The sequence below is a fragment of the Schistocerca nitens genome, chromosome 11 (genome assembly GCF_023898315.1).
Source record: "Schistocerca nitens isolate TAMUIC-IGC-003100 chromosome 11, iqSchNite1.1, whole genome shotgun sequence".
NCBI classification, from domain to species: Eukaryota; Metazoa; Arthropoda; class Insecta; order Orthoptera; family Acrididae; genus Schistocerca; species Schistocerca nitens.
The window spans coordinates 192,136,581-192,159,439 of NC_064624.1; the positions used below are offsets into that span (position 1 = coordinate 192,136,581).

General features: G+C 42.2%; 1 protein-coding gene across 4 annotated transcripts in view; it reads right to left on the minus strand.

Moving 5' to 3' along the window:
- Positions 1 to 294: 294 nt before the first annotated feature.
- Positions 295 to 22,859, minus strand: part of LOC126213477 (neprilysin-2-like) — a 614,003-nt gene continuing 591,438 nt past the window's right edge. For all 4 annotated transcript variants that reach the window (XM_049941253.1, XM_049941250.1, XM_049941251.1 and 1 more), the window contains 3 exons: positions 13,899 to 14,030; positions 12,360 to 12,541; positions 295 to 3,627 (listed from right to left, as the gene is read on the minus strand). In XM_049941253.1, the coding sequence (XP_049797210.1) occupies positions 3,465 to 3,627; positions 12,360 to 12,541; positions 13,899 to 14,030 (477 nt within the window). In that variant the 3' untranslated portion in view covers positions 295 to 3,464. The remainder of the gene's footprint in view (positions 3,628 to 12,359; positions 12,542 to 13,898; positions 14,031 to 22,859) is intronic.

The following is a 22,859-nucleotide window of genomic DNA, read 5'->3' on the forward strand; positions in this document are numbered from 1 at the left end:
CTACACGGATATGTAATAAAATAACGCCGTTAATATCCGTTTGACCTGTGGCAGCGCCATCTAGCGGGCCAACCATAGCGCCATCTGGTTTCCCCGGTCAAGCTAGACGAGTTTCATCCTTTGTTTTTTTGTTTGATGCTTATTTCATGAGATATTTGTCCCGGTCACTATCAATGGATCACTCTGTATATATGAAAATCATGGAATCACTGCTATTGTGCCATATTTGCAGCGTACAAAGTGGGTCTCAACATTCAGACAGGCAAGGGTGGTAGAGAAAGAAGAAAACAGACATAGCAACAACAACAAAAAGTCATCTTTATTGAAACAAGAATACAAAAGCAGGTATGTATAAAGCACTTACTATGGTCCCATCTCAAGGCAAAACAGAAATAAGAATGAGATAACCTTTACAAGTGATACACTCAAATAAATTAGGCATAATACACGATGTGCTGTGCCACACGTATGATGCGACACATAACAGTGACTTATAAATATGTTTGTTTACGTGCAACTCCAAATTCCTGCCGTGCGTGAAATGTTAGATATGTAAATGAGGCAGACGATACGACCTCTCTCACATCCAGTGCAGTGTGCTACATTTCTGATGGCACCCGTGTTCCCTCCACGTGTGATTCGACATTTCACCACAGACCGGGCATAATTACATATCAATAAATATACAGTGCAGTGTCTGACAGTTCTACATATTTCACGTACCACGAACAAAAATCATTTAACATTTATCAGACCACACTTTCAGTACTACATATATGAGATCATTTTTTTTACAGGCTGTTTTGATATGTTTGTAATTTGTAAATCAGTCACACATTTTTGCTGTTCTTGAAGATGCAAAAGTTATGGTATCAGTGTATAAAATGTATCGGTGACTCTACCACAATTTGACGGGAACACTCGTGTGAACATTAAATTAGGAGTAATAATGTGCAGAAAATTGAAAGGCGTGCAGGTAGTTAGCAATTACGTCATAATTTGAGAGCAGGTGAAGCACCACACAGTCAAATGCGTGTGATGTCAGTCTCGTTAAGGATTCATTACGAAAAGGCATAATCGTATTTTTATTCCATTAGTGAAGTTTCACTGGTCACTACTGCTGCAGTAAATTGTATTAACTATTGGAAGAGCTTTGTGGATGCACAGAAGATATTACAGTGAACAGGACAATACTTGTGATATAGTCAGGATAAGGCACTTGGTCAAAACCCTGAAATTATCAATTTAGTTATAAGCAATAAACTTCAAGAGCCTGTCATGTCATTGAAATATTAATTATTAATACTGGGAAGCGATATTAAATGAACACGTGAAATTAGCAATAGGAGTGGCAAATGGAAGACTTTGACTTGCTGTGAGGGTTCTAGAAAAGTGTAGTATGTCAGTAAGGGAAATGACATACAAAGACAGTGCGGCCAATTCTAGAGTACTGCTCCAGTGTTTGGATACTAACTGTGTAAGCACGAGAGCATACGTCAAGATAAATCGGGAGACGTGCTTGTAGAGAAACATAGTGGGCCAGTAAAATCCATTGAAAAGTGCTGCATCAATACCTGAGGCACTTGGAGCCTATTGTACTACCAAAATTCTGTCAGGCCAGTTTGGAGACCTGGTATCAGAGGAAATCTGTGTGAAGGGTCTGCTGCGTCCATTGTTTATCTCGTGTAGGCTCAATAAGGATTAGTTAAGATAATAGAGTGTATACTAAGGTGTAACACCAGGCTATATTCTGTTACCCCTTATGCAAAGGGCACAGGACGGGGAATGGCTGGTATTGGTATCACCTACCATTGACGATGCAATTCACAGCAACATCTAGAGGATATACAAAGTTTCAGAAATTAATAGTAACAAAATGATGCTTATTATTTGCAGCCGAGAGTTAACTGAAGTGCTGAATCAAGTTCTGTCAATCTGTAAGTAAAGCCACTTTTAAGTAGAAACTCGAGTTTTTAGAAATTTTCACGATTTCTTCCTCATGCTTTTCTGGCAGTGAACAGTGTATTTTCTCTCCGTTCTAGTAGATTATGTAGGACTGGGAAAATTTTGGATGGATACATCTGTTACAATACTATCATTCCACATTTCTTTAGCTTGTGGAGTTTCTGATTTACAGTCAGAGCAGTTAAAGTGGTCTATAACACAACTCAGTCTCCCTACAAGTGGTATCCTTTAACAAGGACTAACTGTAAGCCCAATTTCAGTTAACAAACACTCTTATCTGTTGTTTTCTATGATCACTGGGCACTTATTCCAAATGTTACTACCATAACAACAAAATAAATATCCATAGCACCATTAAAAATTAAATAGTTAAGTTTTCTTCATCCGTGGTTCATTCTTAAAAACTGTAGCACCCTTTTCAGCATTTCCTCAATGATCACACTAATTACATCAGAATAAGACTACCTCAGTGTTGACAATTCCCTTCATTATTTAGTGCATTGGACTACTTTAATTACAGTGACCTTGCAGCCTTTATTGTATATTACGAAGAATTAGTTTGCAATTTGCAAATTCCACAGACCATAATGCTTCTGCAACAACAACTAATTAGACTGTTCTGCTTATTGGGTGTAACAATTCCTAGACTGGATTGATCCCATGTCATTCACTTCTCTGTTGACTGTTGCAGGAAGGCTATTGCCTAGTTTGTGTTTTTGGTTTTTTGCTGAACGGAGCGAGCACCAAATCGAGCAGTGTGCTCTTTATGTTTCTCTAAAGAATGATCCTCGTCTCTACTTCATTAACCAAAAATATCTGATTAGCTCTTTTCTCACCTCCAAAACGCAGCTGGTCTAGCTTCAAGCCAACGAGACAGTGAATATTTTTGGTCATAGACCATTCTGTCATTACACTGGTTTAAATGACAATAATGATCACTTCACTACCTTTTGTCCAATAAATTTGGTCTTTTTCTCTCATAATTTAGTCACGATTGGCGCCCTTTTTCTGTGCAATATTACTCCACAAAAATGAACATGCAATATTTGTAAAAAAGGAAGTATTATCTAAAATTATTGATTAAACATTTAGAGTAAAGATAAGTGCTTCTGCATACAGATTTATTTGTCCACCCTAAAGAGGAGGAGGTTTTTAGGATATAAATACGTGCTAGCACACAGTTGGCAACCTCGACTGAGGATGTGCCGAAACCGTAGCAACCGGACCGTCTCCTTCCGACGCCCCGCAGTTACGTCTGCCGGTCTCTTCCGAGGCCGCAACCCCACGGTACACACAGTAAATGTCGCACGTAAACAGAACTCCGTAGTCGGAGGGTCGGCCAGCCACTGACTGCACTCAGATTCCCTTTTCTTCTGGAGAACCACTAGCACCGAGTCAGAAGGTCCGTGCAGTGTGAAGTCGCACGCGTGTGGCGAGTGTCGGCTGCCCGGAGCAGCCGTCGACGGGCGTCCGGCAGTGTGGCGTCCCCGTCGTATTCCTTACCACACCTGACACTTCTGCACCGGGTTCATGCGGGAGCCGAGCGGGCAGGCGAAGTCCTCGGCAAACTCGGGCCTGTTGCTGAGCGGGCCCAGCACGCGGAAGCGGCCCGGCGAGTGGACTCCGGTGGTAATCCGCTGGCGCATTGCCTCGGTGCGGTACCTGTGAATGGAATTGAGTGGAAACTATCACTTGCTGTTTTTGTTTACTTCCTTCACATGGGGGCTAAAAAGTACCACCCTTTGTCTGAGAGAAATGACAAATTGAATTACAGCAGCAAAAGTTTCTTAAAAGTGTTTTAGCAATTCATGAAATAAAAGGAATTTAATTATGGTACTTATTACAAACATATTTAGAGATAATTTTGATACTGCTGAACTGTCAGTTTAATAACTCATGCTTGCAAAATATTAAAATGAATTCTTTACAGATAAATGGAAAAACTGATAGAAGATGATGCCAGGGAAGATCAGTTGGGATTCTGGAGAAATGTAGGAACATGCGACGCAATACTGACCCTGTGAGTTACCTTCGAAGATAGGTTATGAAAGGAAAATCTACATTTATAGCATTCGTAAACTTAAGAGAAAACTATTGATAAAGTTGACTGGAATATGAAACTGGCAGAAGTAAAGCTGTGAGTACCAGGCGTGAGTTGTGCTTCAGTAGCTCAGATGGTAGAGCACTTGCCCGCAAAAGGCAAAGGTCCCGAGTTCGAGTCTCGGTCGGGCACACAGTTTTAATCTGACAGGAAGTTTCATACCAGCGCACACTCCGCTGCAGAGTGAAAATCTCATTCTTGACTGGAATATGTTCTTTCAAATTCTAAAGGTGGCAGGGGTAAAATACAGGGAGCAGAGGGCTATTTACAACATGTACACAAACCAGATGACAGTTATAAGAGTTGAGAGGTGTGAAAGGGAAGCAGTAATTGTAAAGAGAGTGAGACAGGGTTGTAGCCTATCCCCGAAGTTATTCAATATGTATATTAAACAAGCTGCAAAGGAGACCAAAGAAAAATTTAGAAGAGGAATTAAATTTCAGGGAGAAGAAATAATAATGTTGAGGTCTGCCGATGACACTGTAATTTTGTCATATTTATTTAATTGTATGGCTAGGGCCCCCCCATTGGGCAGACCGTTCACCAGGTGCTGGTCTTTCAATTTGACACCACTTTGGTGACCTGCAGTTGATGAGGATGATAGGATGATGATGAGGACAGCACAACACTCAGAAAATTCCCCGACCCAGCCGGGAATTGAACCCGGGCCCAGAGGATTGACAATCCGTCACGCTGACCATTCAGCTACCGGGGGCGGATATTTTGTCATAGAAAGGAAAGAACTTGGATGAGCAGTTAAATGGAATGTACAGTGTCTTGAAAGGAAGGTGTAAGATGAACACTAACAGAAGCAAAACAAGGATAACAGAATGTAGTGGAATTAAATTAGGAAACGAGACACTAAAGTAGTAGATGAGTTTTGCTAGTTGGACAGCAAAATAACTGATGGCCAAAATAGAGAGAATAAAAAAGTAGACTGGCAATGGCAACAAAAGCACTTCCTAAGAAGGGAAATTTGCTAACACTGAGTGCAGATTTAAGTGTCAGGAAATCTTATCTGAAAGTATAAGTGTGAAGTGTAACCATGTATGCAAGTGAAACAGTTTAGACAAGAGGAGAATAGAAGCTTTTGAAATGTGGCGCTGCAGAAGAATGCTGGCGATTAAGTGGCTAGGCCACATAACTAACTACGAGGTACTGAACACAATTGGAGACAAACATTTGTGGGAAAACCTGAGTAGAAGAATGTATTGGTTCATAAAACACTTTAAGAGACATCAAGGGCTCACTAATTTAGTATTGGACAAATGTGTCTGCATATGTGTTTGTGTGTGGGAGGGGAGGAGAGGAGGAAGTAGTGGGTAAAAATAACACATGAATACAGTAAGCAGATTCAGGAGGATGTAGGTTGTAGTAGTAATTCAGAGATGAAGAGGCTTGCACAGGATAGACAGTTCCCTATGCTGCCTCAAATCAGTCTTTGGTATGGAGGTTGCAACTACAATTTTATTTATGTATAAATATTCCTACAGTGTAGCCACTCTGTCTAGCAACTAGTTCACTTGTCTACAAGCTCACTAATGGCATAACACATACACATATCTCACATGCGTGTATTCATAATGAACATGCCTACGTACTCACAGTACAAAAATAGGTACTTCCCTTAAATACACTGTTAATATAAATATATACATACATGTACTGGGTGGTCCATTGATAGTGACCGGGCCAAATATCTCACAAAATAGAATGAGATTTTCACTCTGCAGCGGAGTGTGCGCTGATATGATACTTCCTGGCAGATTAAAACTGTGTGCCTGACTGAGACTCGAACTCGGGACCTTTGCCTTTCGCGCCCGCTTTTGAAATGTGGTGCTGCAGAAGAATGCTGGCGATTAAGTGGCTAGGCCACATAACTAACTACGAGGTACTGAACACAATTGGAGACAAACATTTGTGGGAAAACCTGAGTTTTAATCTGCCAGGAAGTTTCATCTCACAAAATAAGCATCAAGTGGGGAAAAAGAACTAAACTTGTCTAGCTTGAAAGGGGAAACTAGAGGCACTATGGTTGGCCCGCTAGATGGTACTCCCATAGGTCGAACGGATACCAACTGCTATTTTTTAAAATAGGAACCCCCATTTTTTATTACATATTCGTGTAGTACGTAAAGAAACATGGATGTTTTAGTTGGACCACTTTTTTCGCTTTGTGACAGATTGCGCTGTAATAGTCACAAACGTATAAGTACGTGGTATCACGTAACATTCTGCCAGTGCGGACGGTATTTGCTTCGTGATACATTGCCTGTGTTAAAATTGACCGTTTATCAATTGCGGAAAAGGTCGATATCGTGTTGATGTATGGCTATTGTGATCAAAATGCCCAATGGGCGTGTGATATGTATGCTGCTCGGTATCCTGGACGACATCATCCAAGTGTCCGGACCGTTCGCCGGATAGTTACGTTATTTAAGGAAACAGGAAGTGTTCAGCCACATGCGAAACGTCAACCACGACCTGCAACAAATGATAATGCCCAAGTAGGTGTTTTAGCTGCTGTCGTGGCTAATTCGCACATCAGTGGCAGACAAATTGCGCGAGAATCAGGAATCTCAAAAACGTCGGTGTTGAGAATGCTACATTAACATCGATTGCACCCGTACCATATTTCTACGCACCAGGAATGCAACAACTTTGAACGTCGTGTACAGTTCTGCCAATGGGCACCAGAGAAATTACGAGATGATGACAGATTTTTTGTACGCTTTCTATTTAGCGGCGAAGCGTCATTCACCAACAGCGGTAACATAAACCAGCATAATATGCACTATTGGGCAATGGAAAATCCGCGATGGCGACAAGTGGAACATCAGCGACCTTGATGGGTTAATGCATGCTGCAGCATTACGGGAGGAAGGATAATTGGGCCCCATTTTATCGATGGCAATCTACATGGTGCAATGTATGCTGATTTCCTACATAATGTTCTACCGATGTTACTACAAGATGTTCCACTGCATGACAGAATGGCGATGTACTTCCAACATGATGGATGTCCGGCACATAGCTTGCGTGTGGTTGAAGCGGTATTAATAGCATATTTCATGACAGGTGGATTGGTTGTCGAAGCACCATACCGTGGCCCACAAGTTCACCGGATGTGACGTCTCCGGATTTCTTTCTGTAGGGAAAGTTGAAGGATATTTGCTATCGTGATTCACCGACAATGCCTGACAACATGCGTCAGCGCATTGTCAATGCATGTGCAAACATTACGGAATGCGAACTACTCGCTGTTGAGAGGAATGTCGTTACACGTATTGCCAAATGCATTGAGGTGGACAGACATCATTTTGAGCATTTATTGCATTAATGTGGTATTTACAGGTAATCACACTGTAACAGCATGCATTCTCAGAAATGATAAGTTCACAAAGGTACATGTTATCACATTGGAACAACCGAAATAAAATGTGCAAACGTACCTATGTTCTGTATTTACATTTAAAAAACCTACCTGTTACCAACTGTTCATCAAAAATTGTGAGCCATATGTTTGTGACTATTACAGCATCATCCATCAGAAAGCGATAAAAGTGGTCCAACTAAAACATTCATATTTCTTTACGTACTACACGAATATGTAATAAAAAATGGGGATTCCTATTAAAAAAAAAACGCAGTTGATATCTGTTTGACCTATGGCAGCACCATCTAGCGGGCCACCGATAGTGCCATCTGGTTTCCCCTTCAAGCTAGACCAATTTCATTCTTTGTAGTTTTTTCGTTTGACCCTTATTTCGTGAGATATTTTGCCCCGTCATGACCAATGGACCAGCCTGTATACTGCTAATATATATAAACTCCATCCGAACAAACATGCATACACGCTGCACAAACGCAAATGCAAACTGAATACATATATATACACTCCTGGAAATTGAAATAAGAACACCGTGAATTCATTGTCCCAGGAAGGGGAAACTTTATTGACACATTCCTGGGGTCAGATACATCACATGATCACACTGACAGAACCACAGGCACATAGACACAGGCAACAGAGCATGCACAATGTCAGCACTAGTACAGTGTATATCCAGCTTTCGCAGCAATGCAGGCTGCTATTCTCCCATGGAGACGATCGTAGAGATGCTGGATGTAGTCCTGTGGAACGGCTTGCCATGCCATTCCCACCTGGCGCCTCAGTTGGACCAGCGTTCGTGCTGGACGTGCAGACCGCGTGAGATGACGCTTCATCCAGTCCCAAACATGCTCAATGGGGGACAGATCCGGAGATCTTGCTGGCCAGGGTAGTTGACTTACACCTTCCAGAGCACGTTGGGTGGCACGGGATACATGCGGACGTGCATTGTCCTGTTGGAACAGCAAGTTCCCTTGCCGGTCTAGGAATGGTAGAACGATGGGTTCGATGACGGTTTGGATGTACCGTGCACTATTCAGTGTCCCCTCGACGATCACCAGTGGTGTACGGCCAGTGTAGGAGATCGCTCCCCACACCGTGATGCCGGGTGTTGGCCCTGTGTGCCTCGGTCGTATGCAGTCCTGATTGTGGCGCTCACCTGCACGGCGCCAAACACGCATACGACCATCATTGGCACCAAGGCAGAAGCGACTCTCATCGCTGAAGACGACACGTCTCGATTCGTCCCTCCATTCACGCCTGTCGCGACACCACTGGAGGCGGGCTGCACGATGTTGGGGCGTGAACGGAAGACGGCCTAACGGTGTGCGGGACCGTAGCCCAGCTTCATGGAGACGGTTGCGAATGGTCCTCGCCGATACCCCAGGAGCAACAGTGTCCCTAATTTGCTGGGAAGTGGCGGTGCGGTCCCCTACGGCACTGCGTAGGATCCTACGGTCTTGGCGTGCATCCGTGCGTCGCTGCGGTCCGGTCCCAGGTCGACGGGCACGTGCACCTTCCGCCGACCACTGGCGACAACATCGATGTACTGTGGAGACCTCACGCCCAACGTGTTGAGCAATTCGGCGGTACGTCCACCCGGCCTCCCGCATGCCCACTATACGCCCTCGCTCAAAGTCCGTCAACTGCACATACAGTTCACGTCCACGCTGTCGCGGCATGCTACCAGTGTTAAAGACTGCGATGGAGCTCCGTATGCCACGGCAAACTGGCTGACACTGATGGCGGCGGTGCACAAATGCTGCGCAGCTAGCGCCATTCGACGGCCAACACCGCGGGTCCTGGTGTGTCCGCTGTGCAGTGCGTGTGATCATTGCTTGTACAGCCCTCTCGCAGTGTCCGGAGCAAGTATGGTGGGTCTGACACACCGGTGTCAATGTGTTCTTTTTTCCATTTCCAGGAGTGTATATACATGTACAAACAGAAATACCCACAACAAAAACATACTGTGCCAATACATACACACACTATGGAAATTAGCACAGACACTTTACAAAGACAGACACACCACAGAAACACACATACATACTGCACAAACATACACACCTCACATACATGAACATGTTTCTGGTGCACAGTATGAGGATTGGTCTGATGCAGTTCTCCACACTAATCTAATCCATGCAATCCTCTTTACCTATGAGTAATTACTACACCTGTATATTGTAGTCAGGCCTTGGTTTCCCTCTACAATTTTTGCCACCCATGCTGCTACAATATTTTCTACATCTACATACAATCTACGATCTGCAAAGTATTGTGAAGTGTGTGATATAGGATATTTTCCACTGCACGAAAAATTATGATTTGTTCCAAGTTGAATTCACCTATGGAATGTGGGACTGATTATATGCCCGTATATGTGGTGTAATTAGTCTACTATTGGTTCCACAGTCCCTAAGGGCAATACATAAGGGGTTGTAATACATTCCTAGCTAGTTTTTGAATGATTACCATTGGTACGTACAGGTAGTTACCTCAGAGTACTATGTTTCTTTTATTTTTTGTGAAGTGTATAGTTCTATGCTTCTGAACATTTAAAGGAAGTTATCAATAAACACACCACTTTGAAATCTTATCAAGAGATGCCAGAGAATTCATGCAGCTTATTTTAAGTAATACATCACTACAGACAAAAGCAGCATCTGCTAACAGTCTGAGGTTACTACTAATATTGCCTGGTACGTCATTAATACAGGGTGAGTCACTAACTATTGCCACCAAGAATAACTCTGAAAGTATGAGCTGAAAAGTTTGTGGGACAAAAGTTGCATGGGACAATGGGGGCCATAACATGACATTAGTTTTCTGTTGCTAGGTGGGGTCACTTCAGAAATATGAAGGTCAACTTTGTTTTTTAAAATGGGATGCTATAGTTTGGTACTTATTTTCTGATAGCAGGTATTGAGATGAATCCAATGTGTAACAGTAAGATCTTTGAAGGTCAACAAAGGTGGCGTGAACATCCATTTACAGAAGGTGTTCGAAGTGATGACCATTGGTATCAATGCAGTGCTGCAATATTCTTATCACGGATTGAGTGGTATTCCTTATCACGTCGGCACTTACCGAAGCACATGCTCTGATAATTCTCACTCGCATATCTTCACGTGTAGTTGGAACGTCTTTATAAACAATGTCTTTTACGAATCCCCACAAGAAAAAATCCAGAGCTGTCAAGTCTGGTGAACAAGCCGGCCATGACAAGTCTCCTCTGCATCCAATCCAATGATTTGGGAATTGTCTCTGCAACTCATTTCAAGTCATCAGCGAAAAATGTGTTGGACACCCATTCTGTTCCTTGTTCCTAAAAGTATTTCTTTCAGTAACAGACCTAATGTTTCTTGCAGTAATGTGGTGTACTTCCTACCATTAAAATGTCCTTCCGTGAAATAGGGGCCTATAATTCTGTCCTCCAGAATCCCACACTGTAAATTCACTGACCACGGTTTTTTGTGTGCAACTTGCCACAGCAAACATGGATTTTCAGTTGCCCAATAATGCGTGTTATGCAAATTAACATTTCCACGATTCGTGAATGTAGCCTCGTCAGTGAATAAAATCAAATTAATAAACGAGCCATCCCTCTGAATCTGAAGTTGAGCCCATCGGCAGAATTCAATGTGCTGCATACAATCCGTACCAGTTAATTCTTGAAGGAGACTGATATTGTAAGGACGATATTTACGCCAATGCAGAACAAGAACAACACTACTCTGGCTCATGCCAGATTCCCTCGTGATCTGACACGAGCTAACACAAGGATCTCGAACCACAGTGGCGAGAGTACCAATTTCCGTTTCCTCGTTAGTAACTTTCCTCTGTCAAATATGTTTCCGATGCGTTAAAGATCCAGTTGTTCTCAATTTATCGTACACATATTTAAATGTATGACGTGTAGGGTGAGTACACTGAGGATATCTTTCAGCGTATAAGTCTCTAGCTCTCACTGAATTTCGTTGGCATTCTCTGTAAATGAGAAGCGTATCGACTTGTTCTTCGAAGGAATACATCATTCACATTCACTTGATTCAATGATTCTAGTCTTAACATTCCTATTAGGGTTGTATTGCGAAACCGTCGAATGGTGTTTACATGTCAATGGCATGTATTCAGTGAATACTTACTATTTGCAAGATATACGAGAGAGAATTGTCAGAGCACGTGCTTCAATAAGTGCCGAAGTGATAAGCAATACCACTTAATCCATGATAAGAAGATCGCAGCACTGCACTGGTAATAATGGTCACCACTTCGAACACCTCCTGTAAACGGATATCCATGCCGCCTTTGTGACCTTTGTTGACCTTCAAAGACTTTACTGTTACACATTACTGGATTTGTCTCAATAGCTCCTATCAGAAAATAAATACCAAACCATAGCATCCCATTTAATAAAAAAAAAAATTAAATTAAATTAAAAAAAAAAGAAAAAGAAAAAAAGAAAGGCTGACCTTCATTTCTCTGACGCGACCCCACATAGCAACAAAAAAACCAAAGTCATATTGTGGTCCCCATTGTTCCAGGCAACATTTGTCCCACAAACTTTACAGCTACTACCATACTTTCAGAGTTATTCTAAGTGGCAATAGTTAGTGACTCACCCTGTATACTACACGATCAGCAATCTCACCACAATACACTTCCCTGGGGCAGACCTAAAGTTACTGCTACTCTCGGCAATGACTCTCCACCCGACGGTGTTGTCGTGTCTTTTGTACCGAGAAATCTTCTGTGCAAAGTAACGTGCTGTGTCCTCCGTACCCAGTGGAGCTGCATCGACCGTTTGTAGGGATCACGCATTTTCTTGCCACAAAGTGCTGATACAGCCTCAGGAACACAAACACACAGTGGGTGTAAGGCGGGGCTCCCAGTACTCACTTGGAGCACCAAGTCTGTGCGGCGGACACCCAGAACATCTGTCGCGGAGACAATCCGGACAGTGCGGGCAGCCTCGGTTCGGATTTGCCGTTGCGGCGCTCCAGGGCGAGGTAAGCGCGGTACGCCTCCTTGATGCCGCCGTTGTCTGCGATGTTCTCCCCTTGCGTGTTGATCCCGTTAAGCTGCAACGTGACACCGTCAATCGTCTTAATTCGTCCATGTTTTTTTTTTTTTTTTTTTTTTTTTTTTTTTTTTTTTTTTTCATATTCTCCTGCTGATTACCCATGGATTTGACAAGGTCTACAAGGTGAAAATGAAGGTGTGTGCATATTCTGCTGTTTCCGTGAACATATACATTGAAGAACAGATGGATACTGAGCTACCCTACAGTGTTACAGTATACAGAGTGATCCTACCACAAAGGACTCACGAAGTGAAGTGCCTCGGACGAGACAGATCTTTATCGGAATAGTGATATTAGTGGAATGAAGCAGTTAAATATGGCGTATGAGGTGTTTCCTCTTTGGAACGGTGATTAGTCAGGCGGGATCAACAGAGTATGCCAGATGAGATGGATCATCACAAGCATTATGATTACACAAACAGAATAGTTGAATGTGCCAGATGAAATAAACCTTCATTGAACAAGTGATCAGTAAAATGACACAATGTGCTGTAAGAAATCCACATTCACTGAAATTATTGGACAAATGGAGCTGTCAAATAGGCCACAAGGACACGAATTTTCACCACAATGGTGATTTGTCACACGTGTCAAACCAATGTACCAGATAAGGAAAATGTTAATGGCAATTAGTAACATTTGGCAGTCAAATGTGACAGTTGAAATGAACATCCATCAAAATGATTTAGTCAAATTAGACAAACACATATGGAAGATGAGATGCATCCTTGCCATAACGGTGATTAGTCAAACACGAGCTGCCAAAAGTGCCACATAAGATGCATCCTCATCAGAATGATCAGTGAAATGTGTTAGTAAAATGTCCTGAATGAGTGGTAGAAAATGTCCTGAATGAGGTGCATCTCTTCATTGGATTCGTGATTAATGAAACGGGGCAGTCTACTGTGCCATGTGACATTGGTCTTGGTTGAAATGGTTAGTCAAATTGGACACTCAAATGTGGCAGATGAAATGGATGCTTAATAGAATGATGAGTAGTCAGCTATTGCAGCTGAATATTTGAGATGTGTCACATGCTGTAAATCAAATGTAGAGATGAGATGCAGAATGGTGATTAATCAAATGGACAAGTCGTCTGTGCCAGGGGAGATTCATTTTCATTGGAATAATTAGTCAAATGGGTCAGTCAAATGCAACTTCACCAGAATTGTTAGCAGCCAAATGGGGTAGACAAATGTGCAAGGTGATGTGATTGTTCGCCAAATCTGTGATTAATATAATAAGGAAAAACAAGACTCACAAAATTTATTTCAAAACTGGGAGTTAACTATTGAATACGGTGCGTAATACGTTTGGAAAAGGAGGCGCTTGGCCGAAAAAGCAAGTGTACTCACGTGCATGCCTGTCTGATCGTCAGTGTAGTTCCCGTACTGCGAGATAATGCACTCTGCCTTCTTCAGGTACTCATCACGGGTGACAGGGTCCCACCAGTCCACCAGGTTGCCATCCTTGTCAAACTGACGGCCCTGCAGTTTTTTGATCAAGTTAAAGCTCTGTTGCCACAGTTACATAAATATGCTTACAAGATTATAACACTTTACAAACATACAGTTCCCTAAATAGCTAAACAGTTACAGGTATGTTGCTACAGAACTGTAATAAATTGTTGACGATGTGACGGTTTTTATTAGTAGACTGTTAGCCATCTACATTTATATTCCACCAGCCATTATACGGTGTGTCACAGAGATACTTTGTTTATGAATGTTGCACCCCCACTCCCTCTCTTCTGCTCTAGTCACGAATCGTAAGCAGGCTGAATGATGATTGCTAAGTATCTGTGTGAGCTCAAATCATTCGACTTTTATAATTTCTTTCTGCTTCTGAGGTCCATTCAAAAAATTCTGGAACTTTGTCCTCAAAATTCTTCTACACTTGCCTTTTACTCATTGTTCACGGTCTCCTTCGAAATATTTTCCTCTACAATTGATACACTGCTCTCAATGCCTTCTCCACTTCTGGAAGCAACCTGTGTACGCCTCTTGGTGGATCACGTGGAGCACCATCTGTAAATTTTCTTTTATCTGGTCTATCATTGCAGCTTTTCATTCTTTCACTAGGGTTTTCAACTTTGGAAATAAAAAAAAGTGTCTGCAGGGGCCGGGTCTGTAGAGTACAGAGAATGATGCAGCACATGATTTCTTTTGTGTGCAATAGCCACCACCAACAGGGGTGAATGTGTGGGTGTGTTATCATGAGGCAAGAACCACGAATTGTCTCGCCACATTTCAGGCCATTCCATCTCACATTTTCTCGCAGGCGTCGCAACACGTCTCGATAGTACCACTGATTAACAGTTTATCCTGTGGCACAATTCATGGTGAACTAATCCTTCAAAGTCTCAGAGAACCTTTCCTGGCCCATTTTGAAGATTGAACCTCGGTCTCAACATCATAACTGTAGACCTACATCTCATCTTTATTGTCTCGACTCCTGAGCTGTGGGATGGACTTGGCAGCATCACAAAGCATTCCAAGATGCTATTGTAGGATTTCATGACATGATCCAACTGAAATGTTACATTCTTCTGCAACCTCTCTGACAGTCTGTCTTCAATTGTGGGGATGCACATTTTCACTGATGTTCCTGACATGAATTTATTGGCAGACATCAAAGGGTGTCATGATCGAGGGTCGTCTTTAACTTCCGTCTGGCCATTTTTAAACCGTGTGAACCATTTGTAATGCTGAGAATGGCTAAAGTACTCATCACTGTAGGTTTCTTGCATCATTTGGTTATCTTGAGTTTCACACAAAATTTATTGCAAACACATTGCTCCTCTAACTCAGCCATCTTGAAATTCGCAAACTGTGCAATACAACACAGCGTTCTACTCAATACAGCACTGAACAACAACAAATAAACATACACCAATGAAACTTCTGGGAGCTACACATTAAACACAGGTGTGTGGAGTGAATTGTGGGACACCCAGAATTTCACCTTTTCTGTCCTTGAAAATTAAGCTTCATTATTTACATTCATTAAGTCCCTCAACTATCAAAAATTAGTATACAAAAACTGATGTGAAAATCTACTGTGACAATCAATCTCTGCAGATACAACTTGCAACACAATACTTTCCTTGACAATAAAATTAACTGACAAGGGATATGCAAAATGCACCAAAACCTACTGTATTTCTGCCAGCAAATAATTATGCTACTAAATAAACTAGGATAACACCACCACCTCGCTCACTACTCCTACAATAGTAAATACAAAACAGGTAAAAATGTGGCGGCCAATTAGCATCCATATTTACACTGCCCCCCCCCCCCCCTCTCAGGGAGGTGACACAAGTGCACCATCTGTGTGTGCGCTGTGAACTTTGCTCTGCACGTTATCTCACAGTTCCCTTATGATACACTACTGGCCATTAAAATTGCTACACCACAAAGATGAGTTGCTACAGATGCGAAATGTAACCGACAGGAAGAAGATGCTGTGATATGCAAATGATTAGTTTTTCAGAGCATTCACACAAGGTTGGTGTCGGTGGCGACCCCTACAACATGCTGACATGAGGACAGTTTCCAACCGATTTCTCATACACAAACAGCAGTTGACCGGCGTTGCCTGGTGAAACGTTGTTGTGATGCCTCGTGTAAGGAGAAGAAATGCGTACCATCACGTTTCCGACTTTGATAAAGGTCGGATTGTAGCCTATCGCGAATGCGGTTTATCGTATCGCAACATTGCTGCTTGCATTGGTCGAGATCCAATGACTGTTAGCAGACTATGGAATTGGTAGGTTCAGGAGGGTAATACAGAATGCCGTGCTAGATCCCAACGGCCTCGTATCACTAGCAGTCGAGAAGACAGGCATCTTATCCGCACGGCTGTAACGTATCGTGCAGCCACGTCTCGATCCCTGAGTCAACAGATGGGGACGTTTGCAAGACAATAACCATCCGCACGAACAGTTCGACGATGTTTGCAGCAGCAAGGACTGTCATCTCAGAGACTGTGGCTGCGGTTACCCTTGACACTCCATCACAGACAGGAGCGCCTGTGATGGTGTACTCGACGACGAACCTGGGTGCACGAATGGCAAAACGTCATTTTTTCGGATGAATCCAGGTTCTGTTCACAGCATCACGATGGTCGCATCCGTGTTTGGCGACATCGCAGTGAACACACATTGGAAGAATGTATTTGTCATCGCCGTACTGGCATATCACCACCGGGTGTGATGGTATGGGGTGCCATTGGTTACACGTCTCGGTCACGTCTTGTTCGCATTGATAGCACTCTGTACAGTGGACGTTACATTTCAGATGTGTTACGACCCGTGGCTCTATGCTCCATTCGATCCCTGTGAAACCCTACATTTCAGCAGGATAATGCATGACCGCATGTTGCAGGTCCTGTACGGGCCTTTCTGGATACAGAAAATGTTCGACTGCTGCCCTGCCAGCACATTCTCCAGATCTGTCACCAATCTAAAACGTCTGGTCAATGGTGGCCGAGCAACTGGCTCATCACAATACGCTAGTCAGTACTCTTGATGAACTGTGGTATCGTGTCGAAGCTGCACGGGCAACTGTACCTGTACACGCCATCCGAGTTCTATTTGACTCAATGCCCAGGCGTATCGAGGCCATTATTACGGCCAGATGTGGTTGTTCTGGGTACTGATTTCTCAGGATCTATGCACCCAAATTGCGTGAAAATGTAATCACATGTCAGTTCTAGTATAATATATTTGTCCAATGAATACCGGTTTATCATCTGCATTTCTTCTTGGTGTAGCAATTTTAATGGCCAGTAGCGTATTTTCTGAGGCAGAAAGTGTGGTCCAGCCCAGCAATTGGCTACCTGAGCATGGGAAAACACCAGAAACCATCAATCTATCTGGGCAGTGTACCAGAGCGAGAGTCGTTATTCTGCTGCACTGGTTAGGTCTACGTCTGGCTCACGCCCCCATTCTGCAAGCTAGCAAACTGCGCACTACACTATACCTGGCTGGCCAAGAATTCGGCTGTCAGGCTGTGCCCAGACCGAGGTGCCACCGCACTCAGCCCAGCCGGTGAATTTCTCCCACTGCCACTGCTGGCTGTCTGAGCACAAGGAGGGGAACTTTTCATTATTATTTAATACGGGGGTCACCCCAAAAGAAGTGCACACTATTTTTTTTTTAAATCCATCTTTTATTCTACATGTTTGAAAGTTTTACAGTGTGTAGATTCATCCTGTAGGAACAATATTTTCATTTCTCCACATAATTTCCATCCCTCTCAACTGCCTTACACCATCTTGGAACCAGCACCCCTATACTAACACGGTAAAATTCTGGACCAACCTGTTGGAGCCACTGTTTGGGAGCATGCACAAGGGAGTCGTCAATTTCAAACCTTGTTCCATGAAGAGAGTCTTTCAGTTTCCCAAAGAGATGATAGTCTCACGAAGCCAGGTCAGGACTGTAAGGCGGGTGATTCAGTGTTGTTCATCCGAGTTTTGTGATCACTTCCACGGTTTTTTGACTGAAATGTGGCCGTGCATTGTCGTGCAACAGCAAAACATCCTGCTTTTGCCGATGTGGTCGAACACGACTCAGTCGAGCTCGAAGTTTCTTCAGTGTCGACACATATGCATCGGAATTTACGGTGGTTCCACTTGGCACGATGTCCACAAGTGAGAGTCCTTCGGAATCGAAGAACAATGATGGAGCAATGTTTCATCACCTGTCATAATTCTTCCAAGAAATTCATCTTCACCATTCTTGTACTGTTCCAGAAGTTTGTGCATACCATTTTTCTTGTTTCTTTGTGGGACACTGTCAACATCCTGGGAACCCAAACGGCACAAATCTTTTTTAACACCAACACTTTCAGTACTCTGCAAACACTTCCTTCCCCTAGCCCAACGTAGCATGACAATTCGTTCACTGTGATGCGTCTGTCAGCAGTCACCAATTCGTTAACTCTCTGCACATTGTCTGGAGTGTGTGCAGTACGAGGCCTGCCGCTGCGAGGACAATCCTCAATACTGCCGTGCCCTCTTTCATCACGTAGCCTGCTTGCCCACCGACGAACTGTACTGCGATCGACAGCAGCATCTCCGTACAGCTTTTTAAACCTCTTGTGGATGTTTCCCACTGTCTCGTTTTCACAGCACAGGAATTGTATGGTAGCACGTTGCTTCTGACAAACGTCAAGTGTAGCAGCCATCTTGAAGACGTGCTGTGACGGCGCCACTCACGGGAACAGGTTGAACTAAGTTTGAAAACAAGCGGGAAGGCTGTATCTATACACTGTAAAACTTTCACACATGCAGAATGAAAACTGTATTTTTACAAAAATAGTGTGCATTTCTTTTGAAGTGACCCTAATATTTCTGGCACACTGGAGACATAATTTTTATCCGCAACAATCTGTCAACGTATAGAGAGATGCAGATAATTTCACAGATTTTCCCACTCGAGTTGCCACTAAATAGTGACTTCTTTAGTTTCGTGGTCGAGAAAGGTCTTTCCCACACCAACGTTGATCGAAATGTTGAAGCACTTTTACAACCTCGTTATGTAGATGTGGAAAGTCTACCAGAGGGAAACAATCTAGACGTCCTACACAGTTGTACCGTAAAAGCATTTGTCTTTAAAACGGAAATTACACTGGAGATCAATCATCTACATCTGCACGTACACAGGGGCACTTTCAACTGAAATGGCAAAGCTCTCAAAAACAGACGAAAGATTGTCAGTCTGCTCAAAATTTTTAGGAAATTATCCCTGAAATTATTTTGAAGCCACAATGAATTCTCCAAACCTTGTTGTTCCTTTGATGCCAGTCAGCTTAAGGAGCTGGACTGTTTGTCATAATGCGCCCCTTCTACAACACAATGTTCTGTTAAACTGTATCTCCATCAAATCATAAATAAGTAATTTCTCTTCTTGCAATGTCTTATTGTAGGAAACAATTTGGATGTTCCAGTTTTTGTTCCGGTACTCTTTTTTTCTTTCATAAATCCAGCAATAGAGAGTTAAACCAAAAAATCATTCCAGGCATGCCATGTGTCTTAACCAATGTACTTTGTAATAATATAGGGCTATTAAAAAAGAAGCTACACATTTCAAACTACAAAAGATAAAAACACAATTCCAACTTTCCTGAAAAGGTAAAGTTCAAACTTTTGTGTGTTCAATGTGAACACCAGGTGTTACACCACAAATATGAAAACAGTTGTTCATTTCCTGACATACAAAGCATCTGGTCACTCGTTATCGAATTCACAGCTTCGAAAATGCAATGTTGCGGACTTTTCAGAGCATCCGGCACAAGGGGGATAAAAATGTGGTCTTTTACGTAACCCCACAGATAAAACTCACAGGGTGCTAGGTCTGGAGACTTTGGGGGCCGCTGGCGATGAATTTCATCTTCTGCTCCTCCTCTTCCAATCAGATGTCCCAGACGTCACATCTTGTGGCTTTTATCCGTGCAGTTACGTAAAAGATCGCATTTCTATCCCCCGTATACCTGACACTCTTGAAAGTCTGTCACATCGCACTGTTGAGGCTGTAAATACAATGAAGAGCGACCAGCTGCTTCATGTGTGTAAGAAATGAGCCACCATTTTGATATTTGTGGTGCTCACACTGAACACATAAAAATTTCGATCTTTTGTAGTTTGAAATATGTTCCTTCTTTTTGAGTAGCCATTCTCCCTGCTCTTTGTTCAGTTCCATCGAAAACTGTTGCAACTGGCAGCAGAATGATGCATCTGACACACACAAACACACACACAAAATTCTAGCTTTCGCAACCAATGGTTGCTTCGTCAGGAAAGAGGGAAGGAGAGGGAAAGGTGAAAGGATGTGGGTTTTAAGGGAGAGGGTAAGGAGTCATTCCAATCCCGGGAGCGGAAAGACTTACCTTAGGGGGGAAAAGGGACAGGTATACACTCGCGCGCGCACACACACACATATCCATCCGCACATATACAGACACAAGCAGACATATGTAAAGGCAAAGAGTTTGGGCAGAGATGTCAGTCGAGGCGGAAGTACAGAGGCTTCTGACTATCGTCACCTGTCAAAATACTGATCAAAAGATTATCTGTTTCACTACAAAATTTTTTGAAAAATTCTTGGGGTGGGTGTTTCCTCTCTGATATTTGTGGTTTTAGAGCAACATACATGGCAGGTAAAGTAAAGTAGGTGTTTTGAGGCATCAAGGGATCACAAATTTAGCATTGGAGGGCAGCGTGGAGGGTAAAAATCGTAGAGGGAGACCAAGAGATCAATACACTAAGCAGATTCAGAAGGATGTAGGTTGCGGTAGGTACTGGGAGATGAAGAAGGTTGCACAGGATAGAGTAGCATGGAGAGCTGCATCAAACCAGTCTCAGGACTGAAGACCACAACAACAACAACATGGCAGGTAATCACAAGTGGTTTAAGTATACAGATGTATCATGATTAGCAGCAAAACCTTATATTGATCTAAGTTTGCAATAATAAAAGCAAAAAAAAAAAAAAGTTCTAATATAAGTGGATCCAAGGGATACATTGTCAGCACATATAACTGAACAACTGTTGCAGTTATGTATAATGTTATCAACAGAATATTTCTGTTTTGCTTCACACACAAATTGTGTTATCATTTTTGGTTGCATATGCAGGGTGGGTGAAAATTACCTCCCTACTGGAAATTGTTTATAACATTTTAATACATAACTGATTTCATGAAACAAATAATTTGTTTGCCCACAATGGTAGAATTTATTACACTATATCCCATTTATGTCACTGCAGGTACCAATGGCAGACCACGGTGCACCGTCTAACTCTTCGTGAGTCGGCTCAGCTGTCACTCGGTACGAAATATGGGAATCCGTGGTACAACTGCACGGATGGTGGCATAGTGTGAAAGGAGCTCGTGCCTCGGTAGATGCAGAAGCTGTATGGACCTGCCATTTGAAGCTAACGAACACAGGTTCTGCATCACAGATTAGCAGACATGGTCGACCCTTAACATCCGGGACAGAGGAAAATGTGTAAGGGGTTCAGGAAATGTTCACTCAAAGTCATCAGGCATCTTGCAAATCGACACACAATCTGAATATTATTGAAGAAAGAGTTGAATTTTCATCCACGGACATCTGTCACAAATATCCGTGTCCGTTTACAGAAACTGGTAGATAATTGTGCTGCTTATGCTGAATTTTAGCTGTGCATAACAATTCTACCACTGTAAGGAACACAATGTGTTTTGTTTCATGGAAACTGGTTAAATATTAAAAAAATTATAAACAACTTTTAATGGGGTTTTAATTCTAGCCTACCCTGTATAAAAATTTTGAGCATATTCGTCAATGTCAATTTTCAACTACTTTCATGGAAAATTTTCTAAAATTGAAGTATTTACTGCTCAGTTTTATTCACAAGTAACACACAATTTAGGGAATTCAACAGTGCTTCGGTTTAACACTTCAATGCAAAATTAGAAGGTGTAATGCATTTATTGTATGTCTGTCGAAATTATTTCCATGGAAAGTGAAATAATTTGTAAGTTATAGAATTGAAAAGTTTCAGTATTTAACTGAAAAATAAAATAATAATACAAAATGCAGAAATTTTATATTTTCATTCTTGACTCTTAGTTTTATAGACAGCACATTTTTATTGATGTCAAAGTAGTATAATAAATCTAGTTCTTCCTGATTTCACTAAAAGCTTTTTCAGTGTCAGAAATTGTGTTAAATAAAAATAAATTGTTTCTTCTTTTAATATTTAGCACTAGAATTAATTTTTTTGATGAAGGTATGTTTATGCAGTACTTATTTGAAAAGAAATAACTCATTTTCATTATCACTAGATTCAGATTTTTTTATAGGTCTTACCAAGAGCCCACGAAAAGGAAAGATTATGTGAGAGGCTCGGGGGACCGGCGCCAAATGGTATGTTGCCTGTGCAGAAAAATATTTTCGAACTGGAACTCGATTCAGTGGGGAAAACTATTTGATAACCCAAGCTTTGAATTATTTCCTTCACTGCAGTTTATCGTATTACAAGTTTTGTTGGGATTCATTTATAGTGAGAGTAACGAACTCGTCCGATCTTTCATTACTCTATACTGGAGATGCAGTTAAGATTACTGGTACAAAGCTCACCTCAGCTGCTTGTATTCTCACATTTGAAGTGATCCATTAATGTTGTAGCAGTCGCGGCACAGACCTCTATATGCACACTGCAGTCTGAGATTAATTTCAGGAAAGGTTTTTCTTGTTTCACTAAGGATTCAATAACAGTATGTTGCCGAAATGAATAGCTGATGACAGCCATTTTGTAAATA